At 47.5% G+C, this 27,127-nt stretch overlaps 1 protein-coding gene across 10 annotated transcripts in view; it reads left to right on the forward strand.

Moving 5' to 3' along the window:
* The first annotated feature begins 2,163 nt into the window (after positions 1-2,163).
* The window catches only part of lmo7a (LIM domain 7a), a 57,105-nt gene continuing 32,141 nt past the window's right edge, over positions 2,164-27,127 (forward strand). For 4 of the 10 annotated variants that reach the window (XM_084478516.1, XM_084478518.1, XM_084478521.1 and 1 more), the window contains exons 1-5: positions 2,174-2,205; positions 2,410-2,573; positions 9,509-9,579; positions 12,797-12,866; positions 19,190-19,296. In XM_084478516.1, coding sequence (XP_084334642.1) covers positions 2,505-2,573; positions 9,509-9,579; positions 12,797-12,866; positions 19,190-19,296 — 317 coding nt within the window. In that variant the 5' untranslated portion in view covers positions 2,174-2,205; positions 2,410-2,504. Of the gene's footprint in view, positions 2,206-2,409; positions 2,574-9,508; positions 9,580-12,796; positions 12,867-19,189; positions 19,297-27,127 lie in introns of all 10 variants that reach the window. The other 6 variants (XM_084478517.1, XM_084478524.1, XM_084478525.1 and 3 more) reach the window with 4 other exon arrangements.

A 27,127-nucleotide genomic window follows, 5' to 3' on the forward strand; every position in this document is an offset into this window, starting at 1 on the left:
GGAAAAAAAAGCAACAATGACAAAACAAATCACGCAATCTTGTCATGGCTGTAGTTTGGTGAGCAGACTCGTGTAATTTAAAGTTTGTAAATGTACAGAGATTATGCATTAACTATTAAAATGTTATTAACGCTGTAATGCCACAGAACTTATTTTTTTTAATCTCATTTCATCTTATGTTGATGTACGTCTAATATATCCCATCTATTGCATTAACTAAACATGTATGGCAACTTACAAAGACCCCTATTTATAATCCATCTGAATAAAGGCAAATGATAGACGGCTTTTAGAAATCTGCGATATATTGCAACTCTGAACGTGACTTCCTAGCACTGTGATGAGATGAATAGGTAGGGCAACAACGGTTGTCTTGTGAGGTCCAGATATTCATGTTTCAGTTTCACAACAAATAGAGGAAAAGGAAGTGGACTCGTGAGGTTGGGATTTGTCTCATGAGTCAACAACAAGGGGCCCCCACATTTTAGAATGGACCACGGCCCCCTCACCGTGACTGGTGGTTCAAGCCTCCATGTAGGGTTTGGTTGTCGTTCTTAATGAGCACTTATGAGTACTTTTAGACCTGATTTTAATGGCTAGTCAATTGTTTGGATCAGCCATAATGTTTACATCCAAGAAAATGATTTGCCCTGTCCAGACAGGAATAGTATCTTGCCACTAGGTGGTGCTGTAGTTACTATCGGACCGAAATCTTTTAGTTTCTGAACAATGTATTTGTGATTCCAGATGGTCTGTTCTACTTCTATGAATAAAAAAAAATACATTTTTACCACTGCTTGGACATCAGTCTATACAACAATTTGCTGACTACTATTGCCTTCCACTCCATCCACTCAAAATATCTTAATATCATCAAATTCTCAGGCTCAAACTGTAACCCGGTAGTGGACATTGACATCTACATCCAGAGGAACCCTTCGTTGTCATATTTTCCATGAGCACGGCCATTATTTTGTAATATTTATGAAATATAATCTCAAATCTGATGGTTTTCCCCGTAGGTCATTCTTTTCAGGCTCTCCATAAGCTCGCAAGGCTGCCGGTGCGGGGCTTAACGGAGGGGGTCTAATCCCCTCTATGCTGAGGCCATGGTTGCTCAGGGGCTCCTCGGCAGCCTGTGAGCCCCCAAGCAAAGCCCCTGTCTGGAGCCGGAGAGGACTGAAAGCCTCTGGTACTGCTCACATGACCTCTGTGGCTCCTCTCCTGAGTCTGACGGAGAGAAGCCAACGCTAGAAATGAGAAACAGATAGCCATGGTAGAGGGACGTTATCGTACCTAAGAACAGGGATTTATGTAGGTTTTCCTTAACCTGGGGGGACCGGGGGGGGGGCCAGCAGGAATGTCTGGTTTGGAGTGAAGCGGGGCTTTTGACTATCCTGTGTAGAATACCAAGAAGGCAACCACAACAGACTACTGCATTCCTGCTTTTCACTTCTTAACTTATTGCCAGCTACAGATGTCAGAGCTCTGACCTACTGCTCTTTTCCATGTCAAGCTGAAAGAAAGGGTTTACAATGCTGCTAGGCATAGTGATTACTACTGACTGTAGCTGGAGCAAGTTCATTTAAATTTATATCACTTGGAACATTTTCCAATTTGCATTTTATTTGCCCAAATATAAGAATATATTAATACAAATAATGTTTTAATATATAATGTTCATGTCAATAAATATATTATGCCTTTGTATTACAAAAATACATAGCTGTAATATAGGCATATATGCAATATATATTTCTTATTCATTTAGATTTGATTAAAAAAAATTAACAGTAAAACAAATAGCCAAAAGCATACAGATATTTCAATCACTTCACATGAAAATACAAGTGAATACTCCCTCATCATGACTAGCCCATTTATTCTTCATTGAAGGCTGCTAATTTTAAATAATGGCCTGTAACAGTAATACATTATGTGTCCACTAGATGGCGTGTCAAGAAAGCCCTCCCTCAATAAAGTTTTCAGAAGAGAGAGAATTTAAGTTGTATAGTGTTACTCCCAGGAAAGCTTACTTCACCGCCTCCTCGTGTATCGAGTCTATAGTCGTCGTATATGTCTTTATTTGTTGTTCTCTACCTACGTTAAACCGTGAGCCTCTAAAGAAAACTTTTGACAGCAGAAAGGTGGCGTATACCTTAACGGGATTCAGAGTAAAGGTGCGTCGGAGCGACCATCACGCAGGTAGGCCACCAGACCGCAGTCTGTCGTACCGGTTCGTTGTCTCGGCCGATTGGCCGAGACAACATTTACATTGCAGACTACATTTACATTAATAATTAACATTGTCAACTATGTTGTCTAAATGTCAATGTTCGGAACTTCGGATTAAGTTATCAGCCTGATTCGGGGGTCACATACTGTCTTCCTCTGCTCTGGTTGGTGTAGCCCGTACGGTTGTGCCAATGAGCATCGGTTGATCGATTGGATTGGCACCCTCAACTCTAGCGTTTGGCGTCTGTTGGCTCCAAGAGGCTTCAGTGATGGAGTGGCGCGAGCAGTCTGCGGTCAGCTGTGAGGAGGCTTACTTGGAGGCGCAGAGATGGGTTGAGGTAAGACCTGCACACCCTTATTTATCACCCCCCCTTCCCACACACACACACACACACACACACACACACACACACACACACACACACACACACACACACACACACTTCTTAAAGGGTTTGTTCTTAATACCTAGTCCAGCAGTGTACATGGCTATTTCAAAAACGTGTGTGACCTCTGTTATGAAGGTACTGCATACTTAGTTACAATTTGACATCATGCGAAATTGCATTTTCTCAATACATTGTTGAACTTTTAATAGTTATAGTATATTTGTTATTATTTGCCTACGTTTTATTCATTGAATCAATGTATTCCAATGTGATTGTACTCTTTGGTCTATCTCTGTTTCTGTGTATATGCTTCAACTCCTTTAAAGGTATCCGTTCTCCTTACTGTTATTTTATCACTGGCTGTCTTGCCTGGACCTGTTTTCTAACAATGTCAACAATTTCAGGCTATTGACAAAGCTCCAAGTGCAGGCGTTCAGCTGTAATGACAAAGTAGATGAGTTGTTACATATTGATGAAGGCTTATCCCATTTATTACGTTGAGGAGCGTCTGTCATGTTCATGTTCCTTAACAGATCAGATGGGTCCTGGGGCATGTTTTCATTTACCACGAAATTGCAAAATTATCGTAACTTTCTTTTAAACCTCCTTAGCAGTCAAACTCTCTCTCTCTCTCTCTCTCTCTCTCTCTCTCTCTCTCTCTCTCTCTCTCTCTCTCTCTCTCTCTCTCTCTCTCTCTCTCTCTCCCCTCCTCCTTGTGAATTATCCCCCCCCCCCCCCCCCCCCCAGCGAGGGGCATTGGTGTGACGGCTCTAACTGAACCAATATTGATCTTATTTTGTGAGGGGGTGAATCTGAATGCTTTGGATGTGACATCAGCGTCTCACACACTGCTCCATTGTGGTGGCTTGGCTCGCAAACGCGGTTGGGGTTTCGTCTACGTCAGAAGGATGGGGGAATCGGGGGGTACACAGCAGGAGTCGGGGTTTGGTTAAGGTTGAGTGAAATAGCCAGGGGGACATTCAACATCAGTTTTGATAGTATTGAGTAATTGTAAAGTATTCATTCATATAATGACAATAACATGTTCTATTATAATCATTTGAATATGCATAAAGCATCTGTGCAGGATATTGAAGATTAATAAATGAACTCACAAGAAAATCTAATCAAATAAAATGACCTTGAAGTACCTATGAGTAAGCTTTGGCAATAAGAGAACATCAAAGTGATTACATGTATCATTAATGGCTAAGTGTTGATCCCTCTGTTGTCCCGATGCGTCCCCTCTTGTGGCTGGTTGATTTTAAATGTTTAGATTAGATTAACTGGTGTAATAGATAGTTAGCTGCAGAGCCCTCTTTTGAAAACCCTGTCATCAACATGTTATTGCATTTGATTGTAGTCATATAAACGAGGATCATTGCCCTACAATGTGTTGGGAGTGGAAATGAGATTACCGGGTATTGGTATGAATTCTGGGCGTTTACTTCACAGAAAGCCCCTATGTAAATGTCTAGACAAGTGTGTAGACGCAGGGTTGGTGTCGAAGTACAGAAGGTCGCTTATTTCAACACTTATAATACAATACTGGCTTCTGGGGCGGCGGTAGCAGCACTTTCTCTTCAAAGGCAGCGTGTCAGGATGGCCGTGGGGTCTGCCATTGAATCCCTGAATGATTAACCCGGCTGCCAGGCCTGCACACACTTCACCCACAGGCCTGTGTGTGTGTGTGTGTGTGTGTGTGTGTGTGTGTGTGTGTGTGTGTGTGTGTGTGTGTGTGTGTGTGTGTGTGTGTGTGTGTGTGTGTGTGTGTGTGTGTGTGTGTGTGTGTGTGTGTGTGTGTGTGTGTGTGTGTGTGTGTGTGTGCGTGTGTGTGTGTAGCTTAAGGTGTTCAAAAGAATAAACGACACTAAACAGTCTGGAGTCCGTCACATGGACACATTCCTGCGTTAAACTCCATGACTGTGAACCATAGTCCGGTTGTCCAGAACCTTCCACTCAGTGCTGGCTTGCTGGTGGTCGGTCTGTTGGCTGGCTGGCTGGCTGGCCGGTCAGTTGGTTGTCAGGTCAGCAGCACATACTACCACAGGGCCCTTGTCCACTAATGAGGCTCCTTGTCGATTGAATGGGGAAGGCTATAGGGCTTTGCTAGAGGTCGTTGTGACAAACACTTACAAGTTGTCGTGGGCGCGACTTCATTTTTGAAATTTGAGGGAAAGATGTGCGTATGGGTGGTCTGTAGACACTTTGAGAAGTGAAATATTTTCACGCACCTGTGGTTGAAGTTTAATTGGTGCGCACTAAACAGATATATTGGGCGGGGGCGATACTCAAGGAAGGGCTTAGACGGAATGCTTTGAATTCCTGCTGAAACAACAGTTGTTTCATTGCCGTTTGAGCGTTATGGCGACTGGTCAGCATGCTAGGATTCGTTTCAAAGTCCTGAAACAATGAGGGCATGAGCTGTAACTTTACTGGGTCACATTGGCCAGCTTTCCCTTTTGTGAAAAGCTGACGCGGGTAATCGACTTTATATGATTCTATAAACCTTGGATTAGAGAATAAAAGAGGTAATAACATTCTTGATTTATATGTTTATTGTGGAATAGAATAATAAAAATAACAATCTTACTTTTAATGTTCTTATCTAATCTGTTTAATCTGTTTGTGGATGATTGTTCCTCGAATAGTTGTGAACACATTCCCATGCAGGTTCTCCACACTTTGTTGTGCGAATAAATCACAAACAACTTTCCTTTTTCACCAATTCTTTGTTTGTTTTCATTCGTTCATTCGTCCTCGCGCTCTCGCCCGCGAAGGGACGTTCCGTGATTGGCCCTCGCCACCTACCGAAGACCAATCACGTCACACCACCGGCTGCATTGTGTTTGTTGTTGACTGTTTTGACTAGCGATCGACGACCAGTCAGCTGCGACGCATGCATTCAGACGCACCCATGTGAAGCAGACCCTCGCACCATGGGAGCTACCAACACCACACACACACACACACACACACACACACACACACACACACACAGTTAAGTACTGTGTGTCTGGCTTCGTGCTGTGTGTGTCTCACTGGTCGAATTTTACCCAAATGACCTACCATCTGGACCAGTTGGGGGACCAGTTGGAGGATGGGGGTTGGTTCCAGCAACCAGTGCTCCATGCAGAAAGGAGAGGAAGCATTACAAGGGGACAATTAGTGATGCGATGCATTCCCCACGTCCAAACAAACCTGGCACGCAGGGCTACCTCATTTTCCCTGCGTGAATACACAATGGATGCAGTCAGGGGGGAGCCCCCGTCCCCACCCCACGTCCACCACTGGGTCTGGCAACCCCCCCCCCCCCACCCAGCCTCTCTAGCATCCCCCTCTCTCTCTCTCTCTCTCTCTCGCTCTCTCTCTCGCTCTCGCTCTCTCTCTCTCTCTCTCTCTCTCGCTCGTATGTTCAAGTCATTAAAAGGGTCACAGATAGATTCAGGTAGATACGACATGTATTCTCCAGACTTCCATAAAGCTTTGAATCAGATACGATTGAGGATGGCGACGTGACGAAGGTCATCCCGGGGTTGGTTCCCGCGGCGTCTCCCTCCACACCTCCAGCCACCAGGAAGTCCCTGACACATTCTCCAGAGGGCGGGGGTAGGTCCTGTCACACCGGGGGCTGTTTTCCTGCCTTTCTTTTGCCTGTCTGAAGCTCCACCCCTCCACCACCTTCCCCCTCTCCACCCAGCCACCTCCAGGCCAGGTCCCATGTCTGGCGTGCAGGTCGGAGCAGGGCGGTGTTGGTGGTTGTAGCAGATTATGAGCGAGAGAGAGAGAGAGAGAGAGGTAATCTGACATGGCAGGTTTAACAGGGGAAAGGGGAGGGCAAGGTGAGGCTTGATCGACAGAGAATTAATACTTCTAATGACAATGAGAGAGAGAGAGATAGTGTGTGTGAAGTATACTATACACAGCGAGAGGGAGAGAGCTATACAGATAGAGTGAGAGAGAGGGGTATACATATATATATATATATATATATATATATATATATATATATATATATATATATATATATATATATATCCAGAGAGAGAGAGACCAGTCTTTCTCCCGTGCCAGGGGGAATGAGGGCAGTGCCAGTGGGAGAGTAGTTTGAAACACTCTAATCACTTGCATTGCAGGATATTTTCAGACCTTCTTTCGGCACAAATGAGCCACAAGTTCATTCCTAGTTTATAACGAAGGATATACCGTTAATACCTACTGTAAAACACAACGGTCACGCCTTACTTGTAACTTAAAGCATTAAGCTGAAAGGCTGGTCACACAAAGGTTGTAAATTTGATTTAGGATTGGATTTTATTAAGTTTTCCAAGGATGTTTTCCAGGGACTGAGCGCAACGTGTAACAGCTTCGGTTGGTTTATGTGTACTCAGGAAAGTATATAATGTGACAGAACAGTAGGGGTCAGGATTTCATATGGCAACGGGCACACCGCAGAAGATCAATCTATCAGAGCACTTTCTTTCTCTGTCTCTCTCTTACTGTGTGTGTGTGTGTGTGTGTCTCTCTTTCTCCCTCTCTCTGTATCTCACACTGTCTCTCTGTATCTCTCTCTGATTGTGCGTGTGTGTGTGTTGGTGTGTATGTGTCCACTTCTATGTGTGTGTATGTGCTATTATGTGTCTGTGCATGTCTGTTTTTAGTGCCTGCCACTTGATTATCATTTCGTCAATGAGGGTGAAGGAAGGCCAAGACTCTTTCTCTATTTACACTTGCTCTATTTCGTAAGCGAAACAAACATTTCCTTACAATGCCCAGAGGTCACATGGGAGATTGTCAGTGACTAAAATATCAGACAATCGAGCTGCCTTTACAAAGTTACAAAGCAACGATCATATCACAGGCCTTTTATTTGCTTACAACGTGGTATTCAGTGTGGACTAACCAACCATTTAAAAAATGCATCTGAATCACCTAATACATTGTCATTTAATTCCCTCGGAATGCAAAGCATGGGACTTGATCCTTTATTCCAGGCAGGTTTCCCTGGGTGTGTTTCATGGGTGGAACAAGAGTTTGTTTTTGAAGTAATGACATGTCATGCGTTCCTTCACGTCAATTTGACCGGGTCCCACCCCCTTTATTTAGGCATTTACACCGCTGTGCGCCCGGGATAAAACATGAAAGGAGAGCAGACAAAAAAAAACGCAAGCCGAACTGATCAATTTGTTTTTGCGCTGACCTGTTTGACTGGTTCTCCGTGCGCGTGTGTGCGCGAGTGTTTCTGAGAGAAAGAGAGATGGAGCGACACACAGAGAGACTATATTTTTTTGTCTCCCTACAAAGCATGTACCTTGAATGCAATGTTTATTTTCTGCCTCCAGGTTTCTATGCACTCGGTGGTCATGGTTTCCATAGTCATACTGTGATATTTATAACACAGACGATACACTCGGCACTGACAAAGAGGCACACTGCTCGCAGAGGCTATTAATAACACGATGACCACGATCGAAAAATGATTAAATAAAGGTGCAGAGGTTATGATTCACTTTAGGATGTGTGAGTCATAGGAGCCGTAATCTCGACGTGATCCGAAGGTAGCTAGTTACACAAAGTTGCCCTTTGTCACGTCGACCATGGGCGCATCTGCAGTTGAAAGCAATTGTGCGCCATGTCATTGTGTAACAAAAATATGACCGCAAACGCATATAGTTTTTTCTTCTTCCTATTGTCGTTAATCATGCAGGCCGCTTTGCCTAAGGTGGGGATGCAGGTTATGGTGCAGGCAGAGGAAACCTGACGGCACGGAGAAGCAGGAAGCGCTGTTAAGGGAGTGGTGATTACCATGAGTTTCACTTCCTTTAACCATTTCACACCTTTGTTAAAGAACCTACCGTGAATCTCAACTCCATCCACCACCACCACCACCACTATCACCCTCCACACCACCACGACCGCCACCACCCACCACCACCCACCACCACCACCGGCACCACCTCCACCCCCCACACCACCACCACTACCCCCACAACCCACCCCCCAACCCCCACACCACCAACACCATCACCCCCGCCAGCACCATCACCACCACCAACACCATCACCACCACCAACACCACCAACTTTATATTTTTTTGCGTGCTTGCATGCCTATGTGTGTGTGTTTTTTCTACATCATGGAAACAATAAAATCACAATCCCTCACTGTGGCATATTTAGTTTTTCAATCCTGACCAGAGGGGCTCACTTTCATGAAATGCCGTTTGTGGTCCACAGCTATTACCACAAGCCTCCCATTGTTATGTGTTCTGTTAAGGAGGAAAATAAAACGGGGTGTAAACAAGTGTGTGTGTGTGTGTGTGTGTGTGTGTGTGTGTGCGCGTGCGTGCGCATGCCAGCGTCTTGTTTGCGTAATGGTGTTCCTGAAGTGGCTGTTTGAGATCATGGGAAAAGCAGCGAGGTTGTAACACTGCTGGTCGGGTCTGCCCACCAGAGCGCCAGATGCTCTCACTCTTGCGGCTTGGGGCTCCGGGCTGGCTCAGTTTAGCAGCAGTAGTCTCGGCTCCTCCAACAGAGGCTGGTCTCTAGTGCGTGCAGCGCCGGCGTGGACCCGAGGAGAGAGAGAGGGCGGCGGGTGAGAGGGTGAGAGGGTGAGAGGGTGGAGGAGCTGTGCCTAACAATCCCCCTGGAATACCTGAGGAACCGGCGTTCGTGCCTGGAGAGACACATGTTAGGAACCTCGGGAGGAAATTCCACTCCGCTTCCTCTCCTACTGTTCTTAACATCCTACTTTTCTTCTCTGACCCACCCACCCACCCCACCCCGAGTCCCCCACCCTCTTCACACCCCGTGCTTAACTCTCCCTGGCTCTCTGTCGCTCTCATTCGCTCACGCTGCTGCTGTTCTGTTTTGTATTTCGTTCAGGCGGTCACCGAGAAACAATTTGGGAGCCAAGACTTCAGATCTGCGCTGGAGAACGGCGTTCTACTGTGCGAGTAAGTACCGTGCACCTCTGCCCTCTCTCTCTCTGTCTGTCAGTCAGTCTGCATCTCTCCCTCTGCCCTCTCTCTGTCTGTCAGTCAGTCTGCATCTCTCCCTCTGCCCTCTCTCTGTCTGTCAGTCTGCATCTCTCCCTCTGCCCTCTCTCTGTCTGTCAGTCAGTCTGCATCTCTCCCTCTGCCCTCTCTCTGTCTGTCAGTCAGTCTGCATCTCTCCCTCTGCCCTCTCTCTGTCTGTCAGTCAGTCTGCATCTCTCCCTCTGCCCGCTCTCTGTCTGTCAGTCAGTCTGCATCTCTCCCTCTGCCCTCTCTCTGTCTGTCAGTCTTCATCTCTCCATCAGTCCATTCCTCCCTCTGTAGAACGCTACCCTCCACCTTTTGTGCCCTCTCTCTATGTGCCCCCTCTCTCTCGCTCTCTCTCTACTGGTGTCCTTCTCTCAGAGGGCCGCTCATTCACTGGCCCTCTGCTCTCCGGTAGGTCTGCAAGCCCCTTGTTGTTCTAATATCGCCCAGGGCAACAGACGCACCCCTGGAGTTGCCAGTTTATGTGTGCATGCGTGTGTGGGTTTGTTTGTTTGTTTGTTTTGGTAGTTGCTTAATGTTGTCGACTTGAAACATTATTTTGAAGCTGCACCACACAGTTGATAGTGTACACTATAGCTTTCTAGTCACTTCTGTTATTGATCTGGTCTGGACTGTGACAGTGAGGGAGAAGAGGGGCTCCACAGCCTGTCCGATAATTGGAGGGATAGCGATGGGCCAGGCGATGGCTGGATGGTTTAACTGGAGGCGTGAGAAACTGAATGGGAAGATGAGTCTCGATGCATCCGCCATGGAGAGCCAGGCGAAGCCTCACATTGGGCTGGATGGCCATTGCAATATTGTGATAGGACAGAGCAACTACATAATACCACATATCTGCACTACTATACAATATGCATTAGTTCTCTCTCTCTCTCTCTCTCTCTCTCTCTCTCTCTCTCTCTCTCTCTCTCTCTGATACTGTCTCTCTGTGTGTGTGTGTCTCTCTCTCTCTCTCTCTCTCTCTCTCTCTCTCTCTCTCTCTCTCTCTCTCTCTCTGATACTCTGTCTCTCTGTGTGTGTCTCTCTCTCTCTCTCTCTCTCTCTCTCTGTTACTCTGTCTCTCTGTGTGTGTGTCTCTCTCTCTCTCTCTCTCTCTCTCTCTCTCTCTCTCTCTCTCTCTCTCTCTCTCTCTCTCTCTCGCTCTCTCACTCTCTCCCACTCTCTCTCATTCATTCTCTCTGCCTGTGGTTGAATTGTGGTTTTTCCCGGTTACAGAGAGGATCAAGAATGTGACTGTGTGGGTGGCTGCGTGTGCGCCAGTGTCTTATGTGTGTATGTGTTTGCATGCATACGATGTGTATGAGCATGCTGGTTTGCGTTTGCGTCATTCTGTGCGTGTGTGTGTCTCAGTACGGTCGTGCGTGTGCGTGCGTGCGTGTGTGCTTGCGACGATGTATGCAGTGCTGGTGGATGGACACAACAGTGCAAGTTGCATGAGTCAGCACAGGTCTGTAATTAACTCAGACCCAAGCAGAATCTCAGAACCCCCTCTCCAAGCAACTCCTGTGAGAACTGCTTTTCTCTCTCTCTCTCTCTCTCTCTCTCTCTCTCTCTTTCTCTCTCTCTCTCTCTTTCTCTCTCATGTCTGTCTCTGTCTGTCTCTCTGTCTCTGTCGGTCTGTCTCTCTCAGACAGATTCTGATTCAAAGGCCTTGAAAAACACATACATTTAATGTTGCCAAAGCTCAGAAGTAAAATAAGATACAACATAGTAATAAGTATTAATAGAACAACATTTAAATGTATGTAATACAACAATATAAATGTCTAAAATACAATGTAAAAAAACATACAATTTTGAACACCGTGAATTAGTAAGGCTGTAAATTTTGACAATGTGGTCATGGTCAGGTTGATTATCATTGAGTCAAACCACAGATTAGGCCATAGAATGACTCCACCCATCTCCGTTAACATAATTGTCTCAATAATAATTGTATATACCTCATGCATTGTTGACCTTTATTCAGCAAAAATGTCTATGTGTGTCTATGTGACTTCAAACTATACATTATTATACATCACACCATTAAATGCAATAGTCTAAAGTGTCAAGTGCTGTGCGGCAAAATGTGCGGGGGAGGTAGTCTGAAGAAAAAAGCATCACTCTCTCTCTGTCTCGCTGTCTATCTCTGACTGTCTGTCTGTCTGTCTGTCTATCTCTCTCTCTCTCTCTCTCTCTCGCTGTCTCTCTGTCTGTCTCTCTCTCTCTCACTCTCTCTCTCTATCTCTCTGTCTAAGTCACTGTGATAGCAGAGCAACACTCCCTGTGTTTGACCAGTGTGTAAATAGAGAGTCAAATCAACCAGTCGCAGACATCCTGCCCTCCTCCCTTATGCATTTGATTCATGGTCGTTGCTTGTTGACAAAAACAACAGCACACACAAGCCTATCTCCTCACCCTGGGGTTTCTGTTTGTTTTTGTGGGCGTTAAAACCTTTCTAAAAATAACTCCTGAACACTTAAAGAGGCTAAAGATGGCGGATGTGGGAAAGTAGTTGTCTCTTCCTATCTCAGAGGTTATCAGTCAACAGGGCACTGAACTGAACACTTAACTGCATACTTGACCCCCTACGTGGCAACTGTGTCTGAGTGTGGGGGATGCAAATTCGAGATTGTTTCTTTTTTTATTGTCACATAAGGTTGTCATGCAGTGCGAGTCGTTCAAATGTTACACATTGACTTCCTTCCCATAAAATGCCGGGGGAGCAGATGATTAAAGATTAAACATTTTCCCACATCTATCTATCTTCATCTGCTCTGTCTCTAAAAATAAGACATCAACACAAATGGTTGTGTGGGGGTTACTTTCGCTGTGTGTGTGTGTGTGTGTGTGTGTGTGTGTGTGTGTGTGTGAGGGGGGGGGGGTGTCTCGGTAGGAAAAGTGTATGTTTGAGCAGCACGGGTGGAGGCCCAGCTTGTTTACCTCGCCACTCTGCCCCGGCCATTTAACTAAACCCAAGCCAGGTGGCCGCCATTAGGGGCAGTCGTAAACACACACACACACACACACACACACACACACACACACACAACCGGCCGGGCTCATTCCCCGCCGGTCCGGTCCTGATCCCAGCCGACCCGTCACTGACACTGCCTTGTTCCCTGTGTGTTTTTCGTCCGCCCGCCAGCCTGGTCAACAAGATCCACAGCGGCATCATCAGGAGGGTCAACCGGCTGTCCACACCCATCGCTGGCCTGGTGAGTCTCAGGACACCGCCCCCTCGCCGCTCGCTCTCCCTCTCTCTCTCTCTCTCTCTCTCTCTCTCTCTCTCTCTCTCTGTATGTGTCTCTGAATCTTTCTCCCCCGTTTCTCTCTCTCTTTTTCTCTCTCTGTCTCTCTGTCTTTCTCTTTGAATCGGTCCCCCTTTCTCTCTGACTCTGTCACCGTCTCTCGCTCTCTCTCTCTGTCGTTCTCTGTATCTCTCTCTCCCCCTCTGTGTGTGTGTGTGTCTCTCTCTCTCTCTCTCTCTCTCTCTCTCTCTCTCTCTCTCTCTCTCTCTCTCACACTCTCTCTCTGTCGCTCTCTCTCTCTCTCTCTCTGTATCTCTCTTTCTTTCTCTCTCTCGCTGTCTCTCTCTCTCTCTCTGTATCTCTCTCTCCCCCTCTCCCTCTATGTCTCACACTTATATTTATTGCTTTAGCTCCTCAGGTTCTTAATGTAACAAGACGTGAAATTACAAACACATAGCTGACATTTTTATCCTCGGGGTGTGTTGTTATTAAAGAAAATTGGATTCTGACTTTCTCAGAGCAGGAATGAACAAACGGCTCAATTAAATTAATCTCTCAAGCGTTCGTGAAGACATCATTTGTCTTCATCGTCACGACAGCATTTTTCCCCACTTTGTCACGGCTCAGTCGGGGACGTTTGGCGGGGAGAGGAAAACAGGTGATAGTCTGCCTCACTGAGCTGTCGTCTTTCATATCCATCTGCACGTCTGAGAGAATTATGTTTGGCGCTCCTTGAGGAGTTTAGCACCCGAGGAAACGGACGTCTCGCTGCGGCCTTCAGTCAAAACATTGTCTAAGATGAAAGCTCTTTGTAAAACTATCAGGCTTGTAATTACATTTATATTATTGGAACGGGTGTTTGTTTGAGGGGAAAGTTGGCTTAGCTTTTAATTACACGAGCGTTCCCTCGCTCTTTCAGGCTGAATGAATCCATTGGCAAACGTATTGTTATCATTGTGTTTTTTTTTTCAACTAACGACTCTTGGCCAAAGTAACAAGCAGTCTTGTTACATAAGTGTTTTGGGGCGAGTGTTGGGTCGGGAATGGTAGGGAAGGGTTGGGGTTGAGTCCCAGTCCCTTGGTCCCATCCCATCTTCACAGAGCTCTCTATCTTTCTCTCTCTCTCTCTCTCTCTTTCTCTCTCTCTCTCTCTCTCTCTCTCTCTTGCTCTTTATCTCTCTCTTTCCTTCTCTCTCTCTCTCTCTTGCTCTTTATCTCTCTCTTTCCTTCTCTCTCTCTCTCTTGCTCTTTATCTCTCTCTTTCCTTCTCTCTCTCTCTCGCTTGCTCTCTATCGCTGTCTCTTTCCTTCTCTCTCTATCTCTATCTCTCTGGCTCTCTGTCTGTCTCTCTCACCCTCTCTTTCGTGGGTGTAATGGGCTCCAGCTGTGAGGAGGAATTACACTAAGCCCTTAGCCCAGCGCGTCTGGTTACTCGTCGGTGGGCCCGTGACGCTCAACGTGTTTGGCATGACATTGGCAGGTCGGGTCGAACAGAAACAGACTGGCACTCATACCTGGAGTGGGAAAATAAAGCACAATAATAATACATAAAATAATCAAATATATATTAAGAAGTTGTATTTATTTACTGCTTTTTTTAGTAAAGGTTTATTATTTTAACTTATATAAAAAGACAAAATACAGGAGGGTAAAAACTACATTTTTCATCAATTAAATGTCACAACAATACATTCATAAGCATACAGAGCCACAAAGGAGGAGCAGAGAGGGGAGGTGAGTCAGATGTTAAAAGCCTTCATTGTATTTGCTTTGATTCAGCACAGCGTTTGACGTCACGCAGCAGCCTGCCATGAAGTACGCGTCATCATAATGTAAAGTCATCTATAAAAATAAAAGTCTGGCCGGGCCCTTGTTTAAACTACCCCGGACACCTGCTGGGTTAACCAGGGGGGAAAGTATCGTCTGGATCGGTTGCCACTTTGCGCGCTGTTTCCAACGCCGACGTCAAAGGGGGAATGAAAACAAAAATCCCACCTGATCATAAATTCTCCAGCAAAATGCAGCGGCTCCTGAGTCGGCCCACAGCTCAGAGACTGCCAGCCGAATGGAGATGGAGGAGGAGGAGGAGGAGGGGGGGGGGGGAGGGGATGGAAAGAGGCTGAAGAGGGCTCGGCCTGTGGGTGCTGTGGGAATGTCTGTCCTCGGTCAGGCGTTGGTGTTGGAGTGTTGTCTTCCCTCTGTCTTCAATTAGTTTGGAGTGGTCTCTTCCCTCCATCGCTAATCCCTATAAATAGCTGTCCACTAGCGGCTCGTTAAACGTTCGACCACAGATTTATCACACACATTTGTTTAATTTTGTATCGTTCCCTTGAATCTCAGCTGTAGTTGAAGCTGCGATACAGCGTTTTTTAAATATTTAAATATGTACAATTTAAATATATATGCATGTTTATAAATATAAATATATGGGTTTGTCTAGTTTCAATCCATCAATTTCCATCTTGTTATTCTGTGGTGGTTGCAGTTGTTGAGGGAAGGCTTTTTATGCAATGCAAAAATTCCTTTGGCCATGTTCTTACACAGGAAGGAACTGGGAAAAAATGTTGTTCTGGTGAGTTGAACTTACATAAGTGCATCTGGAAGAAAAATACAATGGACAAAGGACAAGAGGAATGTCGTCATTGTTATTTTATTTGTGATTTGGCATTAAGATCGCTCCTGAATGAAATCCCCATTACAAGCATAACTCATTAGATGTCCAACGCCAGTAGAACATAGTAGTTATATATAATATATAGTATATTTATAAGCCATTTGAACTCAATAGCAGGCTGCAGCTGTGGCAGAATCAAAAGCGGGCCGAGCTAGGGGGAGCGGGATAAAAACGGAAATCTCTGGTCATTGTGGAATATTGAGCAACTTTGGCACCAAGTCCCGGGTCCTGGCTCGCTTGGTTTTCGCTGTAGATCCAAGAGAAGGTTTCTGGTGTGAGCGCAGCGCCGTGCCAGGTCCCTGAGGAACACCCGCGGGGGTCTGTGGCTTATGGGGGCCGCGGGGACGCGCTGCGACCACCAGCCAGTGCCGTCTCTACCAGGAAGGCCGTGGTGGGGGGGGGGGGGGGGCTGGCCACATGAAAGGCAAGGAAAGGGTGGGGAAGGTTGCTGGGTAGGGAGACCCAAAGGGGCCGCTCCAGAGCGCCCGGAGCTAACAGGCGCCGTGCATCGGCCCTGTTTTCCTGCCACAAACGCACGGCCTCTGACGAGTCTCGCCGACAGAAAGTCTGCCGAGGGACGGGGGTATAATAGAATGGAGGCAATGTAGGAAACAAGGGTACGCAATCCGCTCACAGACTACACATTGCATCGTGCGAGAGACGTCCCCCTTGGGGAAGTGCCTGTTCACGCTAAAAATGTGTTCATGTTTTCCTGTTCCAGCGTTCTCGTTCCAAAGCTTTGGTTACACTGCAGAGTATTATGCTTGGAGCGGAGGTGGAAGGGGAAACATTTTTACGGCGTCTCCACCAACGACCACCGCGCTGAGCTCTGCTCACGTTGTACGGTGGTGACCGTATTGGTTTATGTGTGCCTGCGGTGGTGGCGATATGGCTCCAGCTTCGCAGAGGGCCAGCAAAGGTGGTTCATTATCTGCTTGGTCTACTTAAGAAAAGAATAATCCGGAGGAATACTGAACAGAACAGACACATTACGGCGAACCGGACACCGCTGAAACACAAGCGTCCTTTGTGGTGTCGTGTGGTGGCCTTTAAAATCAGTGTCCCGTGCCCGCGCCCGGGGATTAGTGGCCGCTGCATGGGTGCAGCCTATTTAGCAGGATTACACACAGCCATAAAACTGAATAACATTCCTCCACCTTCATTATCTCTGAATGCAGCGCGGCTGGGAAAAGGGTGGCCGGCCGTCACAGTTGTTGTTATGTATGGGGTTATTACCGTGGCACCGCCACAATATTGGTCTGTGTTTATTCAAACGACGACCGGTGATATGAACGCCGCACAATGTTGTCCGTCTACAGGGTGGGATCACCCTGTGAGTCTTGTTACCTTTTGGGTTGGCCGTCGGAGCGGTGGCCGAACCCTCTAGGCCTGTAACTTTAGGCAGACTGCTCGATTATCATCAAGACCTTTCCCGTAAAATCTAAATAGATAATGGTTATTTCCTGTTCGTCCTGAATTATAAAACATGTCCCACGGACCAGTTGCAGACCACAGGCTGAGAAAGACAGATCTAGATCATACACCTTACAAAGCACATGCAGATCGTCCTGGCTATCTCATGCTGATATCCACGCCGTAGCATTAAAGTCGGTTCTTAGTGCGGTCAAGACAAACATGCCGTGTGCTTGGCCAGTGATTCACCGGACCACGTTTGGGCCAACGGTTCACAGCAGTCACAGTACACCCTGTACAGACCACACAAAAAAAGACATTAACAAAACGTCACCAAGGAATGCACACGGTATTTCTTTGTTACACAGTCTCAACATAGGTTCAAGAGCAGTTTGTTTTGCAGAACCACAACAGCGATACTTAGTGAATTTCCGCCATTCCTTTCACACACAGTTGGCACCTCTGGATGTTAACATTTGCTCACTAATATCAAAGTCAAAGTCAAAGTGAACTTTATTGTCAGAACGACCGTGCAACAAGTTACAGAGAGGACCGAAATTGCGTTTTTTTTCCCATACTCCAAATGTGCTGTTAATATATTTAGCAACAACAACATATAAACATAATAACATAATAGTGCAAATAGACAACAACAAATGAACACAACATATATTCACAGCGTTCTGAGGTAACACCAAGCGGGGGAGCTTCAGAAGAGCTTCACTACTGTACACGTACGGGTAAACATTGCCAGCGGGAGGCCCTGTGTGTACATTGTCTACTTCAACACAAGTGCAGGGGGAGGAGGGGGGGGTGGGGGGGGTTAGGAGGAGGAGAGGGGGGGAGGAGGAGGGAGGGGGGGGGGGGGGTGACCTGTGTCACATTGAGGGCTCGTTTGACCTTTGGGGGTGAGGGGGGGGGGGGCGGGGGGGGGCCCGGCTCGTCTGCGTTTAGCCGCAAGGAGTGCCAGTGTCAGTCGGAGCCGACTCAGAGGTCAACTCTCTCCCGCCACTCGCTAATAAGCATGTTTGCTGGTTAAACATAGAAAGCGGCTACCCCCTCATTATTTCAGCGCATGCTGAAGCCATTTGCCACCGCGAGGAAGCGCGTTGGTGCGCCGCGCAGTCCCCATGGGAACCGCTCATGTATAAATAAGACGCGTGCGTGGGAGACAAAAACAAAAAAAAGGGGGAAAAAAAAAAACAGGGGGCCGACCCTTTGCGCGAGGACACAACAGCGGGAGTGGCATCAGACCCGGCGAGGGCTGTAGCCGTGGCTGTAGCCCCGCCCAGGGCGGCTCGGGCGCCCGGCGGCGTTTGCATGCATGCGTCGCCGATGCACGGAGAGTAAACTCTCACGCCACTCCCTGTTCCTCTGAGGTTTGCCCCGAGGGAAATATTTCTCTCGGCTCCTGTCATCCGACCCCATGTATCGTAGCAACCGCGTTGTCTACTAAATACTTCACTTCCCTGTTGACTACTCAGGTATTCACCGGTGAAAGGCATGGTGGGGGGGGGGGGAGGGCAGGGGAGGGGAGGGGAGGGCAGGGCAGGGGAGGGGAGGGGAGGAGTGGGAGTTTCTGGGTGTGAGTGGGACGGACGGACTGACAGTCAGCCAGCCAGCCAGCCAGCGAGGCAGGGCAGCCACACAGCTACTGGGTGGCAGTCTTGCCTTGCATGGCGAGGTGGGCGGTGGCCCGGCCGCTCGGCGTTGATGTCATCGCTCCCTGTTTGGTTCCTTGACTCCGCCTCCTCCTGAGTCCCGCCCACAGTTACAGCTTTTTTTGGATGCTGTCAGTCAAGCGCTGTCATGCAGCCCTGCCCCTTGCTGCTCCCCCATGTGTCTTTCTGTGTGTGTGTGTGTGTGTGTGTGTGTGTGTGTGTGTGTGTGTGTGTGTGTGTGTGTGTGTGTGTGTGTGTGTGTGTGTTTCTGTGTTGTGTCATTTTTCATTCGCTGGTCCCTCACACACACATATACACACACAACCGCACTAACACACACACACACACACCCATGCCCCTCCCTCGGCCTTGCTCTCTCGACTGATGTGAACTTTGGAAGAGTCAAAGCTGTTCACTGTGTCCCTGCCACTAGGACTATCCTGTGTGTGTGTGATATTTAGTGTCCAAAGGTTGGACACACACACACACACACACATAGACAGATAGCACCTCATCTCCTCCATGTGTTGTTCCCTGCTCAGGACAACCTCAACGTCTTCCTGAAAGCCTGCAAGAAGCTGGGATTAAAGGAGGCACAGCTCTTTCACCCAGGAGACCTGCAAGACCTCTCCAGCAGAGTGACAGTCAAGTAAGTGCAGTGCTTCCTTCCATACAACGACCTCTACTGCTTCACTCACATCCCCGTGGGGGATGTGAGTCATGTGAGTCACGCAGAAGACATTTGCTTAAATACATATTATATTGTATATTTGAATACAATAGGAGATTTAAATTCCTCATCTACTGCACACGGTTCACAGGATTTCGTAATACATGATCTGTTTACTCCAATTTGTAGTACAAACATGAGCTGTAGTAAAACCTGTGTAGGCAAACCTGTCTTGGCCTGAAAGTGAGAGACTGAGACTCGGAGAGGATTAAGTTATCCCCTATTTAGTCCATGGGGGAAAGAACAAAGTCTGTCCATGGGGGAAAGAACAAAGTCTGTTTCGGGAACACTTCCTCGTTTTGCAGCTTAAACAAATGACCGTGTCTGTGATGTCAGTATTATCGGAATAAACAAAACGGGTGCAGGTTGCCAACAGCTGTAGGCTGGGTCATAAAGGGATTTCTCTTTTCAAAAGAAGAAGAAGAAGAAGAAGAAGAGAGAAAGCAGAGAGAGGGGGCAGACAGCCAGTCATGGTCGGCGCATTGGCCGCGTGGGAGGCTTAACTGTGCTACAGTGTTTTTGTAGTTTTAGTTTGTTTTGTTTGGTTGGTTTAGGTCAGTTGCTGTCATGTGTGTGTGTGTGTGTGTGTGTGTGTGTGTGTGTGTGTGTGTGCATGCGTGCCGGGCCGGGTGGCGTGCGGTATGTCACACAACCTGTTTATAGTTTGGCCACAGGTGTGCCCTCGGGAGACGGTGAGATGAGACGGCACTGGCAGACAGAGCTCAGCGCACAATATGTCCGCTCGGATGGACCTCTCCATGGCAACACCCACACCAACGTCTAGGCCGCTATGCAGGCAGAAATATACATCCCATAATAGGGGCCGGGGCAGCTAGATGCCGTTCAGCTCACACACTTCTGTTCTGTTTATTATTCAATCATAAATCCATTAGGGTGAGGTGGCAGGAGTAGTATTCAAATCAAATTCTGTGTGTGCTTCATGCTGGAGGTGTGCAATCTATCCTCAGACCCACCCAGGGCCCTGGGTGCGTCGTTAAAGAATTACCTAATTGCACTGTTATGTTTATTGTGGCCGCTCCTTCGATGTGCTGGCAGAACATTGCATGCTATAGTTCCCATGAGCCAACCCCATTGTCATTGCCCATCTCCACGGCGGCTCCGGCGATCATGTCCTCGTACGTTGAAACACGCAGACACACTGTGAAGCTTTAGAGAAAACAACCAGCCGTGCATGTTGGATCGCCACACCCCTCGTCTCAGTCAGGCCGTACGGAGCACTGAGAGATCAAATGGTTTCACAACAACAAGGTGATAATATAGTGAAGATCATGAACCTATGATATATGTATATATATGTGTGATTACAGGATGAATATCATCCTAATGTTTTCACTCTTTGCAAATGACAGATCAACTCTTGATATAACCTCATGACTGAACACAATAGAGTTACCAGCCCTTTGGCAGAGATCGCTTCGAAACCCTTTGATTCGACGACGGCAGTCAACACGGTACAAAAAATACACGCTGTCGGTCTGTCTGTCGTTGACGACGTAGTAAATCGTTTGTCAAATGCAACATTGCAACTCGAAACTCTCAGAGTGTATAGCGGAAGGCGTCGCAAGAAGACCCGGGGCTGGGTGTGGGGCAATGGGTCCATCCCGGTGACACTTCTCCCCCCGGGAAGTGTCAGAGTGGCTAGGCCTGGCCGGGGGCCGGCCGGGCTATTCTTAGTGGCCTGGAGAGAGAGAGAGAGAGAGAGAGAGAGAGAGAGAGAGAGAGAGAGAGAGAGAGTCACGTGGAGACGTGGGGTTGATATGGTGACAGGAGCCATTGCAGCGGAGCTTAATATAGACGCTGTGTCCTCCGACACCCCCTAAAACCAACCGCTACCCCGACCACACCCACCCGGAACATTCTACCCCCTCGATCCGGATTGTAGGAGCGTACACGCTCTGGGCGTGTTTACGTGTTTGTTGTGTGTTGGACGTTAATGTGCGGGATGAGTGGTCTGTGGTGTCGTGTGTGTAATTGAGGCATTTTCTCTGTGGTTCACCGGATCACACATGCAAATGCGTATCGGAGAGTCAGACACTTGTTGGTATTTGGGTGCTGATGTGAAAACCGTTTGTGTTTGTCCCCACAGGGTGAGATATGAATAAGTTGCAAGGTTGCAGTCGCGGTGGATCACTTTCAGTCGCTGGCTGAGCCGTCCCTCTCCATGTTAACTGTGGGGTCGGTGTAGTGGCCTGTGGCGAGAATGATATGAGGTTAGATGTTCAGCCACATGCACACTAATGAGGCCTCCGTGTTGTGTTGTTGTTGCTGCTGTTGTTGCTGTTGTTGGCATTATAGAGAGAGAGAGCGAGGGAAACCAAAGACTCGAGATGAGTCGCCTCTATAATCTCGAACAGGGTTGACTGGAGATTCAGTCTAAACAAACAGGCCGGTTGGGAAAGTGACTATTATAAAGGGAGAGAGAGAAGGGGAGTGAGAGGGTGAGACAATTAGAGACTCACAACAGATACCAATACACAACAATAGAGTGAAAACAAAAGAGAGAGAGATAGGGAGAGATAGGGAGAGAGAGAGAGAGAGAGAGAGACAGAGGAAGATCCGCGGTTTGTCTTCATCAGCAGTTTGCAACCCTGGTTTCTCCTAACCTGGTCTGACAGGTGTTGCTCCTCGTCACTGAATAAGACTGCTTCTATGGGAGCCACCGGTCTTTCTGTACATATCTCCTCCGTTCATCTTCTAGCCAACCATGTTAATTAGCACTGCTTAAAGAATATTGGGATTCTTTTTGTATGAACTATGAACAACTGTGCTTACTGTACATCTCTGTGGATTGAAGCGCCTGCTAAATGCCCTAAATGTAATGAAAATGTATCGTGGTTGACTTTGGTAGTAATGACGGCGGCTATAGTTCCTATGGAGGCGCGACATGACGTGCTGATAGTGGCTTACATTGCTTCACTTATGACGGGTGTTTAAACTGCAGGCCCTTTTCACTACTTGGCTGAAGGTAGGCCTGCCGGCGGATACTTTTCTTCATGTGGCCAAGATCACGTCGGGGAGCAACACGAGCTGGTACGGCCATAAAACTCGCTCCGTGGTCACAACTGCCATAAAGTCTTTCGTGTGTCTGACCTTTGAGCTTTATTGGCTGCCTCGGTGTTGGCCCGTCCCGCCATCTGCTCTGTGTAGTTTATTCCTCTATTGCCGTCGGCACGGTGTTATGCAACCGGCCCGCTGATAAACCAGATACACCTATCACACACCCGCATGCTTTCCATATGAAAATCGGGGCGTGCATCGTCACAAAACTGTTATGGTGGAGATACCAGCTGATTAGAGTCGGCGTGACAAACCGTGAGGTGTCCCTCCACATCATCAGTTTGTCACCGGGGGCCGCACAACACCCCTGCCCCCCCCCCCCCCCGCCCGGGGAGCCGGCCCGCGTCAGGTCTGAGCCGCGGCGCCTGTGATTCACAGCGGGGCCGCGTTTCACCGGGGTCTGTCTGCTGCCCAGGAAATGAGGGCACTTGAGTACCGGGAATGAATCAGGGCATCTGGAGGAACGCTGCGCCCGCCCGATCTCGCTCTATTTGAACCCGTAGAAGTTTTTCTTTTGATTGCTGCCTCTGGCTGACTTTTTGATGGCCGGCCAGTGGATATGGACCAGGCCTAAGAGGAACACGTCCAGGGTACACAGCGAATGAAACCCAGAAGGGCTTCAAGAATGTTTCCCCCCGGTCTCCCTCGCAGTCAGCCAACGAAGTGACACTTTGACCTCTGTTCAGTCCGGTTTCTCCCAGGGTAAAAAGGGATTAGGTGGGAGGGAAATTACAGTACAATGCACAAATCGTACACAGTAATTACCCTGTTACACACTGTACTGTTAGCCATTGAGGAATGCACATGCTTATTCAGCTTATTCTAGCTGTTGAGCTGCACTACCCACCCCCCCACCCCCTACCCCCGCCCCCGATACCTCCACTCCACCACACTTGAGGATGGAGGGGTGTACAGGTAGTCTGAGGCCTTGTTGTGATAAACACTCGACATAGGTCTGGTTAGACCCAGAGCCATGGAGCTCATCTTAAGTAGCGGTTTCTTCACTTGGTTGGTTCCCATACCGTGACTTCTAGAAGGTGATAAAAAACAGCCCCCCTGCTGAGCTGTCGTGGTCAAAGTCTGACCGGCATCCTTCGATTTAGCCAATCATTGACTCCAGAGCTGGAGTTTGTCCAAGCCTAAAGGCACTGGGGTTGATGGTTGGATAATAACTCTTTGAGTGAATTTGAATGACTGTGAATCTCGGAGGATTGGCTGCGTGGTGTGATTTGATTGCGCAACCGCATCACCAGTCATCTAACAAGACCACACATAGGTGTTCCTGAGGAAACTGGAAATCCCGGTGGATTTTTCATAAACACAGGAACATTTTTAATTTAATTTTGACCGATGGCTGCGAGCAGTGGACAGCGGCAAAAAAATACACAGGCCTCTCCACCACTCGCATGTCGCATCGGTTCACTTTAATAGCTGGAAATGTCACGTCACTCTCGCTTGTCGTACGGAATCAGGTGAACCGTGGGTAGATGGTGAAACCAGAACGGATGATGACGGGGAAGGCTCAATAAAAACCACCCCCACCCACACACACACACACGCACGCACCATCCCTGGTCGTAAACGGCCGACACAAGGGTAATGTTTGTCCTTCTCAGATGACTGGAGATAGAAATGCCAGCCTCACCCTCTGTCCCCTGCCGACAGTGGTTGCACTGTGTTACGATAACGATGACACAACCATCCCCAGACACTGCCCTCAGTCACAGCTGACTCGTTCTAACGGCACCGGCCCCTTTTTGTGGTCCTGGCTCACTAAAGGGTCAGGGCCACTCAGAAGGATTGCGTTTGTCTGGAGTCGGCCTCTTGCAGACGCGGCGGTGAGGAACCTGAGGGTAGAACACACAGAGAGGGACGATTTATAGGAAGAACGTTGGCAGAGGACATTCCTGGCGATGCGATGAATGCAGCAGAACGTGAGAAAGTGGTTTGCATCTGACAGGTATGTGGACGGGCGCGGACACACCCAGAGGAGGAAGGCTCTCTGGTATTGGGTTGTTTTCGAGGTCGTCTCGGCATTATGTCACGAAGTGCATGATACATGATCAACCTTTGTGCTGGCATTGTTATCATGTCGAATAAAAGCCGCCTGGCATGACATGAGTGACGCCCCCAGGGTGCGGTTCCACCCAGGTGCAGGGACGGGTACAGGTTTGTTTCCTGGAATTCAATTTAGATGCTTCTCTTCATCTGTGGTGGAAAAAGCCAATAGACTCGAGTTGGTATCGTAGATGGCTTATCGCCAGAAGGTTCACTGTCACTAAGTGACTTAAGAATTTAAATAGTGGCTTGTGTTTTGTCAGTGGGACACTGTTGTCCATCACATGTCTCTGAACGCTGAATACTGAAATACCAAAGCAAATATTGGAGAAAGAAAAGTCAGAGGAATCGTACCATTCATTGTGGTCAATAATATTGAGTTGGCACATGCCTCTGAAGGAATAAGCACGATTATTTCTCTAGAAAATCGACATTGGCTGGGACCTCTTGTGCGGTTTGGAGCTGTTATTGGTCGTGTGGCCTTCCTGCCATTCCACGGTGCTAAAACGACTTTGTCAGCAGTTCAGCGTCTACTGAACCCCACAAGAATGTTACAGTGTTACAATGTTTCAATATTTTTGCATTTTCATCTCAAAAGCAAACGGAGGAACGATGTATGTAGCATGCTCCTGGTCGGTCTACCGGCGGCCGATGTGTCAACCTTTGACCTCATGGGTGTCATGACCCTAACCCTAAATACGAGCTCCTCTACTAATACTGTTCTGGCTACCAGAATAGTGTTGCAGTTTTAGAAACACATTAGCAGCAGTCATTTTTGTAGTCGGGGTGTGTCTGAGCTCTGTGGGCGTGAAGCTACACAAGGTAAGGAAAACATACAAACACACACACACACACACACACACACACACACACACCTCCCTCTGCCTGCAGTCTATGCAGACTTGCAGTATTTTTGACACTTACCTTTAGAAACAACAGTTTGAATTCACGCCAATTTTCCTTAAATAGTATTGCATTCATTTTGTTCCACCACTAATGGCGCTGTCCTGGCAGGCCTTTTCATTTCAGTGTTTACTTAATATCTACTTGTTGTTCCCGTCTTCTTCCATTGACCCTGTGATCCACTGTTCCACAAGGCCTTTGAGCTCACAACAAAAAAAATGGATTGCTTTATTGGTGATATTCCCGGTGCTCATATGAGGACTCAGCTGATGTCGGACAGCTACGGAATAGTCTGGAGGCACGGCGGGGCAGAGAATAACCCTCTTTATATTCTCTTGAGTTCAGCTATGACCGCCAACCATAAATGAGCACTAGGTAATCCGGCTCTGGGGTGCTCCGGCCCTCCACCCCCCCCCCCCCCCCTTCCAGCTCAGAACACCACATCTGTATAATTGTAGACCTCGTGGCTGAAATCCAAATAACACAAGAGACGTTTTTTTTTTCTTCTTCTCCAACCCTTTTATTGGTCCCATAAATCTTGCAAGATGTGGAACTTTTTTTTTTTTTAACATCTATTTCCAAATTCACTTTCGTCAAATAAACTCGGGCTATATATGTGAGCTAGTAAACGAGTGTGTGCGGCAGCCAGGGTCAGTAGCACATAGTGAAACGGGGAGAGAGAGGTAGTGATGGAAAGCGTATAGCATTAAGATTAAAAAAAATATATATATATATATATTGCATTTCCACTCTTTTCTTTCAATCATCCGTTCTGCTTTCATATGTGTCCTGCGATCTTGCTCAGCTGCTATACTTCACATAATCACTTCCTGTGTTTCCAAGACGGATCGTGGTTTGGTCTTGGTTCTTCCGGGCCGAACCCAATGCCAGAGGAACAACGGTTGAACCCAGAGACGCCATTCCATCGCCTCGTGTTTACATGCGCATGTCTTTCCTTTGATGGAATCAAACGGCGTGTTTGCTGTCGAGTCACAGAACATGACACAGCCTCGAGTTGTTTTGAGGCCCCCCCCCCACCCCCCACCCCCCGGGATAAATAACGCACACGGCCTGGCGTGATGCATTGCATTCTGAGAAACAGCCCAGCGGTTACCGGAGCGCTCGCAGGTGGCTACGGAATGTGTTAATATTGTATTACTGCATGAGGGATACTCACCAGCGCCCTGCCAGATTCCACGCACCACCCCTAGGCTGTCGCCCGGCCACACTTTCAAAGGGCATTATCAACAGTTTATAGAGACATCACAGAGGCTGTGTTTAGATATGATAAGGTCCACACCGGTGTACATAAGAGGAACGATATATCAACACAGGGCTTAAGAATGCTTGGCTGCAGGAATTTAGCTTTTTAGAGGGGGGGGCCAGATTGAGATGACATTCGCCTGGGAAGGATATTCTCTAGTCTTGTTATTTTCCATAGGCAGTTATTTTATGTTTTTAGCAGTATGTGTGTGTATATATATTTATATTTATATAAATATAAATATATATATATATATATATATATATATATATATAGTATACTAGTATGTATCCTCAAAGAGACAAATTCTAACTGATATTCTGGGTTTGTTTGTTTGTGTGTGTTGTGTGTGTGTGTGTGTGTGTGTGTGTGTGTGTGCGCGTGTTAGTGTGTGATGTTGTTGTTGTGTGAGGCGTTGGTGGGCTGGCAGTGAATGAGTTGGATTGT

Source organism: Micromesistius poutassou (genome assembly GCF_964030765.1).
Source record: "Micromesistius poutassou genome assembly, chromosome: 14".
NCBI lineage: Eukaryota > Metazoa > Chordata > Actinopteri > Gadiformes > Gadidae > Micromesistius > Micromesistius poutassou.